General features: G+C 46.5%; 1 protein-coding gene across 1 annotated transcript; it reads left to right on the top strand.

Annotated features, from left to right (window-relative positions):
- Nucleotides 1-518: 518 nt before the first annotated feature.
- LOC144368726 (Fc receptor-like protein 5) lies at nucleotides 519-8,643 on the top strand. Its single transcript, XM_078027847.1, has 6 exons — nucleotides 519-567; nucleotides 2,185-2,463; nucleotides 3,726-3,753; nucleotides 4,689-4,771; nucleotides 4,969-5,037; nucleotides 6,657-8,643. Exons 1-6 carry the CDS (start codon nucleotides 519-521, stop codon nucleotides 6,746-6,748), a joined length of 600 nt encoding a protein of 199 aa, XP_077883973.1. The 3' UTR covers nucleotides 6,749-8,643.
- The last annotated feature ends 9,728 nt before the right edge of the window (nucleotides 8,644-18,371 follow it).

Raw genomic sequence — 18,371 nt, 5'->3', positions numbered from 1 at the left:
CCCAGAGTTTTCTGTAAAATCAACAACTCAGTTTGCAGAGTTTTAGTCATTCTTTAACATGTTTAAAAATTTAGTTTGTACATTACATTTTGTAAGGGAATTGATGTCAGAAGGAATATTAAGACATCATAATAGGAAAAGAGATCCACTAGGAGAGCTTTGGTTATTAGATTTGGGCTACTTTGATTCATGAAATAATCTTCTGTATTTGTGTAAGATTTGATGAAGGGCGATAGGTGTATGAATGTCTAATCGACTGCAAACATTTTGCATTCCTTTTGTGACCTAACTTACAAATATTCAAAGTTGTTTTTCATCCTGCTTTGCTACTTAAAAACAACTGCTATAGAAAGACAAATGAACAAGCCACGGATCATTTTGTCAAAAGACAAGTTGCAAAGAAGCACATAAAAAGTGCATAATCCCATTAATCATTAGAGAAATGCCAAATTAAAATCATAGTGACGTAGTATTATACCATCTCAGAATGACTAATATAAGGAGACTGAAAGCACCAAATGTTGGGAGAGGATTTGGAGGAACCAGAATTTTTGTGCACTGCTGGAGGTAATGTAAAATGAAACAGTTATTTTGGGAAGATGTTTGACAGTTTCCTGTAATTTTAAGCCTACATTTGTCACATGATTTGGCAGTCCCAATCTTAAATATTGACTCAATAATCCCATTCCTAAAGAAATGAAAACCAGGGCTGGGCTTAGGTGAGGCAAGAGAACTACCCAGAGTGCAAAATTTAAGGAGGCCTTCAGTCCCAGGGCTGCACTTGCACAACCCTTAGAATAATCACTCATTTAAATTTCTATTCTAGATGCTGACCTGAGAAAACTTTCCACACAAAAGGATGCATGTTCATAGTTGGCTTTCTTTGCAGTTTCCAAAATCTAGAAACAACTCAAATGCCTATGAACAGGTGAATGAATGATCCTATGGTGGTACATGCATACAAAGGGAAAACCCAAGAATTCTGAGGATGGGTTTCTCTGCTCCCCCAAAATATTAGACCTTTCCTTGCCTGGGTTCTTCTCTTCTTGACTTCCAAGAAGCTTCTACTCATGAGTTCACTTCATTCCCAGGCATAGAAATTTTATCCATATTCCATATTAAAATCCTCTGCTAACATCCGCACAGCCTCTCAGCCTTTGGGTCCTTAAAGGAAGGGCACAGATGACAGGGGCAGAGGAGAGGACAGCAGGGTGACATGGGATAAAAATCGCCCCCATCAATTAAATTTGTCTTCTCTAAGCTGTCCTCTCGCCCCTTGCCATTAAGTGTAATAACCAAAGGAAAAGTGCTTCTTTTGAGCTTTTAATCTGTTTGGCGATGACCTTTAGAACCTTGTTTAGGGAGACCTAGGGTAAAGAAAAAGTCTCTTAGGGCTGTTACGATGAATGTTCCAGACTTGGCTTTAAAGACCAACTTCCTATATGACCTTTACCAAGCATCTTTCCTATACTGGCCTCACAAAGGTCTCTTTCTAAATTCTCTTCCTAGATATAACTACCTGTTAACTGTTTCATGAGTATTTTCCATAAATATTCTGTGAACATTGAGGCACAGAATATGTTTACCCAAGTAGGATCATATTACACATATAGTTACCCAACTTCCATTTTTCACTTAAAAATACACCTATGCATCTTAGCTATCTTTCGTTATTGCATTACTTGGTCTACTGGGTCATTTCTGATATTTAGCTATTGTGGAAATCCTTATACAAACAATTTTGACCTTCATTATGTCAGTATCCCTAAAGGAGGTGGTCCTAGAAGTAGTTTTGCTGGGCCAAGCTTTCAAAGTGTTTTAAAATGCCTAGTCAATAACAAGGTGCCTATTTACCTTGTAGGTATTATCCATCCATTTGGGCTGTGCTAATTGGGTGAGAAGGAAAAGGAATTATATTCAGGTTGTTTTTACTTGCATACATGTAATGTATTCATAATGAAGATATAAAAATCTTTTTATATTTACTGACTATTTGAAGTTTTCATCACTTTCTACATTTCCTATGGAATATTACTGTACATGAAAAGGTATTTATGCATCACAGTTATTAACTATGGTTTGTTTTAATCCATTTTCAGAGAGTATTATTATTTATAACACTTTTCTTTTTCTTACAAATATGTTAGAAGTGGAAACTGCCATGGACATTTTGTTTTGTCTCAGTTCCAGTGTCCCGCCCTGTGCTCACCCTCAGGGCTCCCAGGGCCCAGGCTGAGGTGGGGGACGTGGTGGAGCTTCACTGCGAGGCCCTGAGGGGCTCTCCCCCGATCCTGTACCAGTTTTACCTTGAGGACGTCACCCTGAGGAACAGCTCGGCGCCCTCTGGGGGAGGGGCATCCTTCAACCTCTCCCTGACTGCAGAACATTCTGGAAACTACTCGTGCGAGGCCGACAATGGCCAGGGTGCCCAGCGCAGTGAGACGGTGGCACTCAGCATCACAGGTGAGTCTCTTATGCCCAGGGCACGGGTGTGAGCCAAAACTTTCCTCCAGGGACCCTCTGGTCATTCTCACGGGCTTTACCAAGAGGGTGCTTCCCAGGTACACTAAGCTGGCGGCTCTCTATAAACTGATAGATTTCCAAATGCTTCTCCAGCGATGGCACTTGTGGTGGGGGCAGGGACAAAGAGCATCATCGAATTCAGGGTTTAGCTGCTGGCTCTTCTCTCACTGGCCACTGTCCATCCTGACCCTCAGCCCTGTCTCAATCATGGCAACGCCCTGCCTCACAAAGCCGGGAGCCATGTCCTGTGCCACACCAACACCCACTTGGCCTCAGGGATTCTGGGCCTCTAGGCTCGTCCTGTCTCCCAGGCCAGGCACCAGCTTCAGGGCTCAGAGCAGTTGAAGGCCACAAGCCTCTGTCTTGGGCTCACGCATGGGGTCTCCCCGTCAGGGCTAACGGAGAGCCAAAGTGGTCCTGTGGCCCCAGGAGTCCCTGGGGGGCTGCTGGGGATGGGGGTCCTTGCTGCTGGCGCTCTGCTCTTCTACCATTGGCTTTCGAGGAAAGCAGGTAAGAAGCTCCTGGCTCACCTCCACCTGAGCCCCTCCCTCCTCTGCCTTCCTTCAACCTCATGCCGACTGTGTGACCGTACCCCAGGCTTTCAAAACCTCCTCTCCTTCCACCCCACAATCCCTCTTCACCTTTCCCACTGGGTCCCCCAAAGCCCTCTTTACCAAATCTGAAACTGCTGAAAGAGCCGTGTTAGTGGAGCAAGGCTAGGTCACATGCAGCTTATCCAACCCCCCAAATTGCAACATGCCTCCCTCGGTATCTACAAAGACCCCTAAGTGATGGGAAGAGGAGGACATCAACTCTGAGAAACAGAAGTGAAAAACAGAAGCCAAATGGGAGTTGGCAACTTGTTGATTTTTTTTTAAATGCACACTATGTTTGTAGATGATAAAGTCTCTTTTCCTGCCTTGCAGCTAATAAACTGCCTGCCATTTTTAAAGATCACTCTTTAAAAACTCCAAGTTAAAGGTCTATGACTTGTGGACTCCTATTTCACATTATAACCATACTCCTTGGGAGGCCAGGGTCAGTTGTTTAGTAGTTTGGGTCCCATATATCACCTCCCTTGGGAAGGATTCAGACTTTATTGACAGCAATGCCTGGTGATTTCTATGTAAGTCTCCTGGGGCTGGGCCCCCTAAGAAGGTCCTCTTTTCCTAAATCAAATACCTCTGTGCTTTCTTTCACAGGGGGATGGACCGCCTCTGACCCCTCCAGGTAAGACCTGGGCTGTGTTTCCATGTAGTTAATGAATTTCCCATGGGGTATACAATGGAATTGAACCTGATTATCACCAAGAGCCCAGTTTCTGCTGTATGATGCTGAGATGGGTGGTACCCGCTTCACGTCGCCACTTCTGTTGGGATACCTCAAGGCAATTCCCAGGACCTTCCCATCCACCACTTCAACTGTAGAGGCCTTCTTCTCACATCAAGTATCCACTACTTTTTATTTCTCAGCTCACATCCTTATACAACCACCCCTAGCTCTTGGCTTGTTTGTCTGGGTGACCACTGTGCCCCCTGAGTCCATCCATGTCTTGAGATGACTTAGCTTAATTAACCTGGAGAGCTCTGGACTTGGCCAACATAACCAAGACCTGTTGTGATGACAGCCAAGAAGACAGAGCCGCATACCTTGGTCACCCAGTGAAGTCACTCTGCCAGCTGAAGAAGGGCCACTGTCTTGGATCCTTAAGGCTGACTTCAGTAGCCACACTGTGGCTCAACACTATCCCCGGGCAAGCCCCTGGTGGCAGTGGGAGTAGTATCTAAACCATCCAGAGTTCCTAAGACCTTTTCTGATTCTGATCTCTGTGAAAGTAGAGGTTCTGGAGCCTGGTTTGAATTTTGTTTTTTCCCCTTTCTGGTCACATGGTCATGGTCAGTCACTTCACCTTGTAAAACCTCCATTATTTTTTTACCTGTAGAATGGAGATAAAACAGAACTAACTTTCTATTGCTCCAAGTACAGTGCCTGTTACATACCTGGTGGCCGTAAAGTCTAACATATAGTATGAATTCCTCATGATTCGTAGTCATGAATATGATTCCAGGCTTGACTGCCCGTCTGGGGTAAAAACTCACTGAGAGGGATCACCATAGCCACTGTGTCAGGCCCCTGGGAAACACCAGTGTTGCTGTGTCTCACAGGCGCTCTTCAGACTCCAACCCCCAGGACCCCACCTACCACAATGTGCCAGGATGGATAGAGCTGCAGCCGGTGTACATGAACGGTGAGGACCAGGGACACGCCGTTGGGCTGGGCCACAGGGTCGGTGTGGGAAAGAGCTGGGACCAGAGGTGAGGGGTGACAGCCCACAGACCCAGAAGGTTTTGTCCTTTTGGACAATAAACAGGCTGGGGAGGAGGACAGGGCTCAGCTAAGAGGCAAGCTCCTTCCTGTCCTCTGACATGTCAACTTCTCTCTGAGTAAATTCTAGAGGAGAAGACGTGGTTTACTCCCAAGTGTCCTGCCTCCAGAAGGAAAGCAGAAATTCAGGTAAGAGCAGAGGGAGCACCGGTTCTGGCCAGCCTTCAACGTCAACAGCCTACTGCTCCATCTCCTCCCCAGAAGGTCTGGGCCAGCCAGACACAGAGCCAGCTGCCCCCAGCCTAGTTCACTGGGGCTTCTCAATTTGTGCCTACACTGTTTGGGGTTAGCCCAAGCCCATCATATGGTACTGCTCTCTCTGTCCTCAACTGATGGCCTCAGTACAGTCTAACTCAGCATAGAACCATCACCTTGGGATGTCACTGAACCCTCTGTAAAGCCATTTGTTTATAAAATGGAGCAGGACTATTATTCTCTGCTGTCGTATTTTGGGCTCCTATACAGAATAATATAGACTGGTTGGCTTACAAAATAATCATTTATTGTTCACAGTCCCCAACATGGTCAGGGTCCCCTCTTCCTCTTCCTGGTTTGCAAACAAGAGCTTTCTTGCTACATCCTCTCATGATAGAGAGATCATCTTTCTTGTGCCTCATTTTCTAAGGACGCCAATCCCATCATTGTAGATCTAAGATACATCTAAGATATATATATGTGTGTGTGTATATACAAATGATCTAACATATATTTAAGATATAGATTGATGATTGATAGATTGGTCGGTAGATAGATTAGCCTTAGAACAGGGCTCTAAAGGGGTGTAAATAAAAATTGTGTAAATATAGAAAGATATCTTAGAGAGAGATACATATATATGATCTAAGATATATATTTACATCTAAGATCTCAGCTATATATATATTTCCTTAGAACTAGGATACAAATATATTTATCATATGTATAAATATCTTAGATATCCCTTAGAACTGTACCTGTAGCATATATAGATATAGAAAGACATAACTGTAGTATACTTGCATATGATAGAGAGTTTGTTTTCTTTTTTTTCAATATTTATTTATTTTTTTAAGTTGTAGGTGGATACAGTATCTTTAATTCCTTTTTATGTGGTGCTGAGGATCGACCCCAGTGCCTCACGCGTGCTAGGAGAGCACTCTACCACTGAGCCACAACCCCAGCCCCGAGTTTATTTTCTTTAGAGCACTCAGAACTGTACCTGGCACACAGAAACTGCTCAGCACATGACAGAGGATAGGAATTATCCATCTAAAACCAGGTGCACAGTATGTGCCTGTATCATATAGATGCATACATCTCTACCATAAGCCCAGAGGCAGATGACATGCTGATTCCCATCATAGAGACGTGACAACTGAGGCAGCAGAGGTTGAGTGACTAGCCCCAGACTGACTGCCAGGGTGGCAAGGTAGACCCAGGGCTCCATCCCAGGGAGACAGGACTCAGAATCTTCTCTCTAAAGCCTGCTTCAGACAATGCTCCATAATATGTGACGTGACTCTAGGGTCAAGGGACTACCAAGGTCAAAGGTGAAGCCCTTCTTTTGAGAGCTTCTGGAAGCTCAGTGGGGAGCAAAGTGTGAGGTGGTGCTGAGGAGGGGGCTGGTCAGCGCTCCAAGGCTGAGGACAGAATGGAGCAGTTGCTGGGCAGGAGAGGTCCTAGGGCGGAAAGGACTGGCCTTATAGCACGGGGCACAGGGACAGCTCTGAGTGGGCCTCCACAGCTGAGCGCTCCCCTTCTTTCCACAGCGGCCTCTGCACACAGCCTCAGCCATCAGACCGTGAGTCTCCTGACCTGTGTTGCCTCGTCCGGGGGCCCAACAGCTCTGGCCCCCGCCTAAGTGTTCCTTCCTCCTAGGACTCCTCTGTCATCTACGCCAAGGTGAAGAAGGCACGCACCCCAGCCTCCAGGCCCCACCAGCTGGCCTCCCCAGCTCCTCACAGATGAGTCCACGCATCTCCCCAACTGCTGTCTCAGCCTCTGAATCCCAGTGCTCTCCGTGGGGAAGAAGGAGCAATGAAATGGGAAGATTGAAGCCACCCCAGGCCACATCCAGCAGCTTTTGTGTCAAATGCTCTCGTCTGCACCAAGCCCAGAGCCCTGCTGGACTCCCACTTATTTCCTAGGTTACAGCGTTGCCCTCGTGGCTCCTTTTTTAATCTAGTGATAAGTTGCTCCCAACTCGGGGCCCATTGCATCTCCAGGCTTCCTTAGTGTGTCAGCTCGGGTGGTTGACAGTCCTCAATTCCATCAGGGAGGTCCTGCCCGCGTGGGTACACTTCTCAATTGCTATCAGCCTCCTGGAACGACTGCAGGAGCCTGCCAGATGGGAAGCACACGCCCCAAGGATGATGGACGCCATATGGATGTCCTTCTAGTGGACTGCACTTCATGCTTTTCTACCTGTCTGAATCTCCAAGGTCACCTGACTTGAGTCTAACTCCTCTCCTGCGCCTGTGCCAATATCTATTCATCCAAGTGAGTGGACTTTGCACTCCAGTTCCCAGGTCTTCCCCAACCTTCCAGGATGCCCAAGGACACTGCTAGAATGCATATTGGAATATATGCAAATTACCATTTGACTGAATGAGTGAAGAAGAAACTATGGGTAATCAAACTGGCATCTGATCCAGCTTCAGCATGCTCCCGAGAAAAATTCAAGAGGTACATCTGTTTCCTCTGAGCAAGAAATAAAAGAGAAGCAGCTGGGGTGAGGAATTTGGCTTATCAAGAAAGAGGGTTTCTCAGACTTTAACGTGCCTCCGGAATACCTGAGGATCTTATGAAATTGCAGATCCTGGCTCCGTGAGGCTGGGTGGAGCCTGAGATTCTCCATTTGTAACAAACTTCCAGGTGACGCTGATGCCACAGGTCCAGGAACCGTACTGAGAGCTGAGGTGCAGGAGGCCTGGCTGCCCTCCATGTAACTCCACGGGGGGCTTGAAAACAGATCACACTCTTCCTGAAGCTGTCCTTCAGCCAGAGCACCGCCAGCTGCTGTGGCATACAGAAATTCCCTGCAGCATATTGGGTTTTATCAGCCACCCTGGGTGGGGGAATGTGGCTTCCGCCATCTTTGTTTCCCCACACTTTCCCGTGAAGGGTGAATGAACACCCTATGCATCAACATGCCCTCCAGACCCTGCCCCTAGTTGGGAGGTGCTCTTCTCCATTTCCTAGCTCAGCCCTTCTGCAATTCCTTCTCCTGAAAGGCCTTTCCCATCATCTCCATCTACTGAATTCTGCCCTTTCTCTAAGCCCCACCAGTATCCACCCCACCGCCTCTCCTTTGGGCACCTATGGCACTTTGACAGATTCATAATCTCCATTGTCAATGTGGGGAGAGAACTTAAAGTTTATTAGGACAACCCTAAATTTGCTTCTAGAAATTGAGAACCAGAGAACTGGGAGGAAACCAGATGATGATGACCACATAGCCAGGTAGTAGCAAAGCCCAAACTAAAGTAACCCAGGGCAAGACCACATTCTTTCCTCCACATCTCTCTTCTGTTGCAGAAACATGGGGCTGGGGGCATTTCTGGTTCTCCAACAACTTCGAGAGGCCATAAAAGCAAAGCCCAACTCCAATTGATGTACACACAGAGCCCAGCATGGTGCCTGGCATATGGCTGGCTTTCAATAAATCATTGTCAAATTGAATGTTGGATAAGTCTCCTAATGAATGCTGCACATCACCTCCACAAATTTATCCATATCTTTACTGATTAACTCTTATAGCAGGGGAATGCAATTCATGTCCTCAGATCTCAGAATGTTTGGGGATACCAATAAAATAATTTCCATCAGACCAACCTGTCAGTCTGGAGTGGATTTTTTAACTGTTTTTTACAAAACCAGCATTGCCTGCAGGTATCTGAAATTCAAGAAAAAAAAACCCAAACAATCAGGTGAACCACAAATTTTTTTCTTTCTCTCCTTACTCCTTCCCTCCCTCTCCCTTCCTTTTTCCCCTTTCATCTCCTTCTTTTTAGCTGAAGACACACCTCTGTCCCAGTCACCCCAGCCAGGAGACACACAGCTGTCTCTGGCTCTCTACCATGAATTGGTCACCCAGTCCAATCCATTCTGCTGTCTGTCTTATGTATCTCATAAATCGTGTTCCCTCTGCCCCTGCCCTGGTACCGGCTCTTGTCAACCACGAGGACTATTGCAGTCACCTGAGACTGGTGTCCCTACTCCAGACTCTTCCACCCCCATTCATTCCCAGTAGGATCAGCAGGATGAACTGTCCAGCCTGTTGATCCCTCTGCTGGGATTCCCTTGTTTTCCAGAGAGCTCACTCTTTCCTGTGGGCACAAGGCTCTTTGCAGTTTAATTCCAACCCAAACGTCCAGCTTCATCTCCAATCCTTCCCCACCACCACAGGAACAGGCACCCCACGCTCCTGACACACACACACACACACACACACACACACACACACACACACACACCTGATTTCAAGTGGCCATACCTTTCCACATCTGTTCCAGTAACTGTTCCCTCTTTGACTTATCTGTGGAAGTCACTTGTCCTGCAAGACCTAATTCCCCTCTCAGGGAAGCTTCTCTTTCTTCCTCTGGGTCTCTATAACTTTTTTTTGCATCTTTTTTTCTTATCATCCTTACAAGAGAGAAAGAGAGACACAGGCACAGAGACAGAGACAGACAGAGAGAGACCCTCCCCAATTCTCACATCACCGCAGCCCACAGTACAGGACTTGGTCAGTCAGATGCTCAGCTCTTAGTGGATAAATGTATAGAATGGGACTTTGCCTGTTTTCTCAGAATAACTCCCGTGGCCCCAAGGCTGAGGTCTGCAGTTGACAGTTACCCACCATGTTCTGAAGAGGAGCTTCTAGACACACCCACGGGACCAACAGAGGGCACACCCGCCCTCGGCACTTCCAGATCCTCAGGCCTCCTCATCAGTGATGTGTGGGGTTCATTAAGGAGATGGTGACCCAGTGAGGGTGCTGGGCACCTGCCCTCCTGACCCAGCCAGGGAAGACAAGACTCCTGGATAACTGCTCAGAGAAATGAAGAGGGTCCTTCAGCACTCAGCTCAGGAGTCCACAGGCCCCTCCTGTGCCCCCGAGCCCTGCCCACTGAGCTTTCAGGAGATCTGGACACGAGTGCCCTGGAGTTTGGGTGTCTGAGGGAGAAGCATTTCTCACACTCCTGATGTCCCCACCCTGCCGTGGGGAGGGAGCCCATTACACCACACCCCTGGTCCCTCTCTGCCTTAGTCCCCCGATAAGGAACAGCTACTTAGCTCCCTGAAGAGGATGGAAAGAGAGTGTGGGCATGTGTGGACCGGCCAGTCTGTCTCCCGCTGTGTCATGGCCAAGGGCATCTCACGGGAGTTTGTGTTGTCCTCTGTCCTAAGTTCCAAAAGACCCACTTCTGGCTGCAGATGTAGCTCAGTGGTAGAGTGCTTGCCTAGCATAAGTGAGGCCCTGGGTCAGATCCCTGGACCCCCCCCCCAAAAAAAATAGCATGAAGCAGAAGTTCACAGACAGGTGCCTGCAAGGCTTCAAACCTTAAGAAACAGAGGAGACTTCAGAAGAGCAAATGCACAGGAAGGATAGAAGTTTCTGCTATGGCCATGGTGGATGCTTTATGCATCAGTGGTATTTACCTGGCATAGACCACGTGGGGTTTTTACCATGGTTATTTGCAATAATTTATTTGGAACTGTCATCTGGAGCTGAATTTGATTTTGGCTACTGAAGGCCTCTAAAGCTCTGGCTGCACTGTTTTTTGGCAGGTCACTAAGACTTTGTCCTAGGGCTTTGGTGCTGAGAATGCACACACTAACCATTTTTTTTAAAGAGAGAGAGAGAGAGAGAGAGAGAGAGAATCTTAATATTTATTTTTTAGTTCTCGGCGGACACAACATCTTTGTTGGTATGTGGTGCTGAGGATTGAACCCGGGCCGCACGCATGCCAGGCGAGCGCGCCACCGCTAGACCACATCCCCAGCCCGACACACACTGACCATTAAGCAATGCTGGGCAGGGGTGCTGGACTGCTCAGGCTGGAGTCACTGTAGCCACAGGTCGCACTAGTTCTGCTACTGTGTACTCAGGATGCTGCATCTGCCAGGCAAGGATCCCAGTTTCTCTTGGCATGTGCAGCACGACCCAATGGCACTTCCCTCGTGTATACCATGTGCCCCGACCTCCACTCTGGGCCACCTGCTGGAGGTTGATCTTGACAATGGGATAGTAGAGCCAGTGGATGGATTTCTCTCCTTTACCATTCACCAAATGCTCTGCTCAAAGATGCAAAAACTTGATATGGAAACATTCTGAGACCAAGCAATCAACTTGTGGCATAACTGTGACAAAGTTGGAAAGACACACCCTTTAATGTGTTCTCCTTACTTCCCAGACTCTCCCATTCTCTCATTCCTGCTCCCTGGGATTAGGCTCATCCATCATGAGGTTAACACATGAACTTCTGCTTCATGCTATTTTCTAGGGATCAGGAGCTAAAACAGCAGCTTCAAGCCACAGAGTTAGCGCCAGGCTGCAGTCACATGGAGCCCAGCAGTCACAACCAGATATGCAGCCACAGAAAGTGGGAGCAGATGGAAAACGCCTTGGCAGAGAAAAGAGTCTTGAAAAAGATGCCCACTTCTTAAACAGATGTTACTTCCCTAAACAGTCAAGGCTGTTGCAAAGGTTTAACTATTTAAAAAATATTTTGTCATTAAAGTCTTTGACCTGTTGGAATTCAGAGCAGTAGTTCCTGCTTTCAATGTAATACAGATGAGTTCCATGTGTGCCACATGGTGTTCAAGCTTTCTGGTGCAAGGGCCTGTCCTGGATCAGCAGGGCCAGCTCTGCCAACCCAACCCAAGCTGAGCCTTTCCAAAGGAGGCCACATCATGTCACAGGCCTGCGCCTTGTAGAGCACAAAGCAGAGATGATTGTCTTGATTGCAGAAATGTAGTTTGCCATAAAGGTGGAGCAGGAGAAATTTTTTCCAAAAGGGCAGGGTTCTTAGGTCTAAATGAAAACCCAGAGAGGACAGCATAAGGGCAGTTCAAGACTAAAAACATATCTGCTCACCATCTCTTCTAGAGATCTTGTCACCAAATAGCTCACACCCAAAACAGTCTGAGAAGACTTTTGCACCAGGCTCCAGAGAGAAAATTTAAAAATCCCTCATTAGGAAAGAAAGGTACCTCCTCTGTGGATTTCGACTCCCTGTCTCCAAAATGATAAGTGCACAGGGCAAAACAAACTTGCTGGAAGATTTCTACCACTCCGGTTAAAGTTATGGGGCACAGACTCCAGATCAATGTCCTTCTAATCAGACTAACATTAAAAAGATCTTTTCCATTCACCCTTCCTGATTCAAGTCTCTGGCAATGCCACATATGAGACTCTGATGATGTAATTTTCTTGGGATCATTGTTTGAGAGGAAACAAATCCAAGACCTGTCCCTCGAAGATATCTCAAAACTGTCAATGTCATGAAAGATGGAAACAAAAAGGCACTGAGACTCGGGGAGCCTAAAGAGATCTGGCAACAAAATACAAACCTTCTCTGGATCTGGATCCAAGGGGGAAAAAGCCACTGAAGAAATTTTTTTGCGACAATTAAGGAAAATTAATATGGACTATGTAATATTGGTACTTTTGAGTCAATAATCCCATATTACTTTCTATTTTTTTTGTTTTTTTTTTAATTTTTTATTTTTTTTATTGGTTGTTCACAACATTACAAAGCTCTTGACATATCATATTTCATACATTAGATTGAAGTGGGTTATGAACTCCCAATTTTACCCCAAATGCAGATTGCAGAATCACATAGGTTACACATCCACAATTTTACATAATGCCCAATTAGTAATTGTTGTATTCTGCTACCTTTCCCATCCCCTACTATCCCCCCTCCCCTCCCCTCCCATCTTCTCTCTCTACCCCATCTACTGTAATTCATTACTATCCTTGTTTATTTTCCCATTCCCCTCACAACCTCTTATATGTAATTTTGTATAGCAATGAGGGTCTCCCTTCATTTCCATGCAATTTCCCTTTTCTCTCCCTTTCCCTTCCATCTCATGACTCTGTTAAATGTTAGTCTTTTCTTCCTGCTCTTCCTCCTTGCTCTGTTCATAGTTGCTCTCATTATATCAAAGAAGACATTTGGTATTTGTTTTTTAGGGATTGACTAGCTTCACTAAGCATAATCTGCTCTAGTGCCATCCATTTCCCTGCAAATTCTATGCCATATTACTTTCAAAACACTTTTAATAATATTTTAAATACTTTCAAGTGGTCTCATAGAATTTTTTTTAAAGTTTTTAAATTTGTTTTTATTAGTTACACATGAATACATTTATGCACTTTGATATATCATACATAGATGGGATATAATTTCTCATTTTTCTGAGTGTTCATGTTGCAGAATCATATTGGTCATGTAGTCACACATGTCCATACAGTAATAATGTCTGTTTCATTCTACTGTCTTTCCTATCCCCACATCCCCTCCCTCCCCTCCCATCACTTCCCTCTACCTAATTTAACGTAATGCTATTCTTCCCTAGTGCCTCCACCTTATTGTGAATTAGCAGCCACGTATTAGAGAAAACATTCAGACTTTGGTTTTGTGGGATTGGCTTATTTTGCTTAACATGATATTCTCCAACTCCAACCATTTTCTGGAAAATGCCATAATTACCTAGGTATCCCTAAATAGATGAATGGATAAAAAAAAATGTGGTATACATAAAAATTTTTAAAGTGTGTGTGTGTGTGTTCGTGTGTGTGCATGAACGTGCGTGTGCATAGGGGGGTGAGAGAAAGTAAGAAAAAACAAATGTGACCCTAAAAAAAGTCACTAATTGGTAAATACAGAGAGGGCACACTGGTAGCTATTCTTTCAATTTTGGAGAGATTTCAAATTTTCTAAAATAAAATATTAGATGTTGAAGAATGGAGAACATCAGACACTAGGCTTTGAATTAGGGGTCTCAGAGGTGCTGGTAGAACTTCACCCTCCCTGTCCACTGAGAGTGTGGAAAGAACACCCGACCCCGGCCCGGGCAGTTAGGGGCTTCCAGGCCAAGACAGAACCAAACAAGACACTGAGGACAATAACTGGAGTTTTTTTGTGTGTGTGTTTATTTTATTTAAAATATTTTACTTTAATGTCCTTGGGAATTTAATCTTGGAAATGCAATTCCTCCCTGGGGAAATGCATGACGGAATGAGGTTTATTGCAGAGTACCTTGGCATTGCCGAGTTGTGATTGGAGTTATGATCAATGATTGGATCTCGTTGCAGAATCTCTGATAGACTGTTATGAAATATCGGTGAAATATTTGGGAATGGATGATACGACAAAGGGCAAACTCTGGCCATGAGTATGGGGTGACCTGGGTGGCCTGTCACGAGTTGGCTCTCTGTTTTAACCCATTTCAGAGTTCTCAAGGGACAAACTGTCCCCTGCCTGGCAGTGGCCTCGGGAGGTCTCCATGACAGAGAAGCAGTACAGAGCCTTCCTGCCCACCACAGCCCTGGTTGGCCACAGGCTCACTGGGTAGTATGTACCCGTGGTCAAAAGAACCAAAAGACGGGGAGTGCAGAAGTTTTCCTTTAAAATAGTCTGACTGCTCCCCAGCTCCCTAGAACCTTCTCTCAGATGGCCTTTCACTCAGGTGGCACCTCCCTCAGGGGACACCTTCCCTCAGGGGAGACTTCCCTGGAGCGGGCTATCTCAAGTTTTACCCTGGAGAGCAGGCACTCAGCGGGCCCATTTGGCTCTCAGAGTTCAGCTTTGTCACCCACCACCTCCACCAGGGTTCTCCAGAGAAGCAGAACCACAGGGGTCTATTCATTAGAAGTGAGTAGGCCTTTTGATTAGGTCTTTTGATTGACAAGCCCCAAGATCCACAGTCAGAAAACCAGAGACCAGGCAGCCCATGTGTGATCCCCGTTCCATGCCATCAAGCTGAAGAGCCAAGAGGAGCCGATTCCAGTTTGCGTCTGAAGGCAGGAAGCCTGCACTGGGCAGGAGGGGTCAGTCCCCTTACTCGAAGGAGGTCAGTCCTTTGTTCTGCTGAGACCTTCAACAGATGGCATGGGCCCACTCACGTCACAGAGGGCAATCACTGGATTTCGTCTATGGATCCCTACGTTAATTTCACCTGGATTTGTCTTCACAGAAACACCCAGAATGTTTGACTCCGTGGTAGACGCCCCATGGCCCCATCAAGCTGACCCTTGAAGTGCACCATCCCCATCACCAAGGTGTTCTATGGACTCTGCTATCTTTCTTGCTGGTTTCTCATTTAGGTCAGGACTCTGATAGGAAGAGGGCGGTTATTGGGGAGGGGGCTCGTTAAAAAGGTAAGGAGCTCCGTTTCCCTCACTTTTGTGGTTAAAAACCAGTAACAAAATTAGGCCTGATTTGTCTTTAGTCCCTCCTGGAAGTCCGTCTTTCTCTTTCGCCTCTGACACAATGTTTCCTAATTTAATTTTACTCCAGCTAGCCAACCTTACAGTCTGGCCTCCTCTGATACCTTCGGATCACTGCAGCGTATACAACAGAGACCTAACTCTTAAAAAAAGCTACTAGGTATTTTTTAAAAATTAATGAACATCAAACATCATGCTAAGTTTTCTGTATAAATCATAGATAATGTTTTCCACAACAAGCCTACGCAATAATTCATTACAGTTCCTATTTTAGAGATGAGGAAACTGAGGCTTAAGGAAATTAGTTTAACCCAAGGCCACATTTGAGTAAGTTGGACCTACGACTGTCCAGCACCAATGTCCAGCACCTGCTCTTAGTTACTTCACCAGATGTTCCTGGGTGGGTTTTCTGAGTCCCATCGGGGCAGAAGCATTTGTGAAGAAGTAGAAAAACTTGAGACTTGGAGTCAGGAACTTGGAGTCTGGCTTTGGTTCTACTTGCTGTTTACCCTCTCTGATCTCTGATTACCTCAGCTGTAATACAAGGAAAATAAGAACAGCTGCTGACTGAACTCCATAGGCAAGGAGAGGAGGTTTGTGCAAACACCTGCAGATGTTCACAGAAGCAGGTGGGGAGGTGCTGGTGTTTATCACAAAGTTCACTTCGGCTTCCATTTGACTTTATTTGTCCCTCCCCCATCATTATAGTGAAGCAGCTGCTTAATTGCCCCCCCCCACCCAAAAAAAAGATGCTTTGGAAGAAAATGAGAGGAAATAATCTGGTATCCTTTTTAACATGAAGGGAATGGGATAATGAGGCGGGAAGTGTGGGAATACCCAGCATTTCAGAGATGACCTTTTGTGATTTGGGTGTTACTTGACCACCGTCCAGGGAATTAAAGACGAGACGGGTGACTTCCCTAGAGCACTCTCCCGGGTGTTTTGTTGACAAAAGAACGTGTTGTTTGCTCCTGAGAGCATTTCCATAAATGCCAGTTCCTTGTGTGGGGCCCCTGGCGTGTCCTGCAGCTCTGGTTACCTGGCACCAGGCGGTTCAAGAGATGAAGGGCAGGGATGGAAAGCGATCAAGGGAGAGAGCTCAGGCTCCTGGCTTCTCAGGGCTGTCTCCTCCACACCCAGCCCCCTCCTGAGTCTCCCTGGCTGCTCTCATTCACACCTTCTCCACAGCCTGAATACCACATCCAGGGCTCTGAACCACAGTGCAAACCCCATAGAAAGTTCTGTGCACGGTTGGTTCTGTGGCTATTGACGAGTGAGGGGGAGAGTTGGGAGAAATGAGAGAACAAGGCTGAGAGCAGGTGCCTCTCCCTCTTTCCATGTGCCCAGGGTGCCCTCTCCCAGTGAAGGAGCTGTCACCTGCCTGACCAAAAACAGGACAAAGGACTGGGTGGGGGGAGGTGCTGAGAGAAGCCCAGCTGCATCCCCCCTGCAGGGTCAGGGGTCCCAGGACTGAGGCTTTGAGAGGCGGATGGTCAGGCAGAGGCAAGCTACTTAATTCTCATGGCTCATGATCAGAGGAGACCTGGAGACAGCACTCAGCCTGTGCTGGAATCCTCAGCCCCGGAGCACCCCAACAGCCTGGAATCACAGGAAGTGAGAGTTGAAGGACACCCCTGGTGCAGCTTTAGTGTATGTGGAGGGGGACGTCTTTACACTTCCTGTTGCCCTCTTCACACCCTGAAGTCTATCTGCAGTAAGAAGATCCTGCTCCCTGGACTTATCATCAAAGGCCTCTTCCAACAACTGGACCAGGGGAGCAATGGAATGCGGGAGAACCTCCTCTGTCCTCAGGGTCACTGCTGGCCTGTTCTCTGGTTGTGTGCTCAGTGTATACAGCTGAGCCCTTCACACCGTTGCCTTGGCCGACTTCCCCGTGAGCACTTCCCTGACTACCTTATTTATAATTGCAGATGGCCAGCGGCCTCGGAGGGAGGATGCCCAGGGAAGAGGGCACAAGCCATAAGACAGGATCACACCTGACGCATTTGAGGACAGACAGCAGAGAGCAACAGAGTGGAAGCAGACAGACCAGCCAGGAAACCACCATGAGATCCAAGCAAGAGATGATGATGGCTGAGATGAGATGAAAACGGTGATGGTGGTCAGCAATGGCGGGATACCGGTCATATTTTAACTGGAATTTCCTGGTGGATGAGACGACAAGTACATGAGAAAGAAAAGAATCAACATGACTCCAAAATATTTAACCTGGGCCCCTAGAAGGATGGAAATTCTTTTTTTTATATTTATTCTTAAGTTTTAGGTGGACATAATATCTTTATTTTACATTTATGTGAGCTAAGGCTCAAACCCAGTGCCTGGTGCATGCTAGGTGAGTACTCTACCACTGAGCCACAGTCCCAACCCCAGGGTCTGAGTTTTATAGGGTGTGGCAGGGACAGAGAAAGGGAGGAAGTTTGTTGGTCACTGATTGTGGACTCTTTTAAGGCAGGGCAGGAAGGCAGGTAGGGGAGCAGTTGTAGATAAGGGAAGTTCTCTGTGGCCTATTGTTCTAGAAGGATGGAAATTCTATCCTAACATGCTAAACAGCCTGAGTGGAACAAATCCGGGAGAGAGGATCAGAGTTCATTTTCAACAAGTTCCACTGGAGAGGCACAGGGGACATGCAGGTGGAGCTGTCAAGCAGACAGTCCATCACCTAAGGCCGGGTCCAGGAGAAAGGCCTGGGGATGCATCTGTCAGTCACTGGCATAAAGACAGCATGAGATCATCAAAGGAGGCATGGTGGGCACAGTGGCCGAGGTAGCCTTTGTGACCACTTCAGAAACATGTGTTGGCTGCCAATTCAACATGGTCAAAGGAGCACTTCAATTGACTCCTCTCAAAAGCCAACACAATATTATTTGATCATTTACTGGTCTATGTCCTACAATACTGTATGCATTATCTCAATAGATCCCTGAAATTATCACTGAGAGAGTGACATTATGCCCATGTTTCAGATGGCATGGTGCTAAGTTCACATTTTTGTCAAAGATCA

This window comes from Ictidomys tridecemlineatus, chromosome 11 (assembly GCF_052094955.1).
Source record: "Ictidomys tridecemlineatus isolate mIctTri1 chromosome 11, mIctTri1.hap1, whole genome shotgun sequence".
In the NCBI taxonomy this organism is placed as follows: domain Eukaryota; kingdom Metazoa; phylum Chordata; class Mammalia; order Rodentia; family Sciuridae; genus Ictidomys; species Ictidomys tridecemlineatus.
This window is presented reverse-complemented; position numbering and strand designations above follow the sequence as displayed.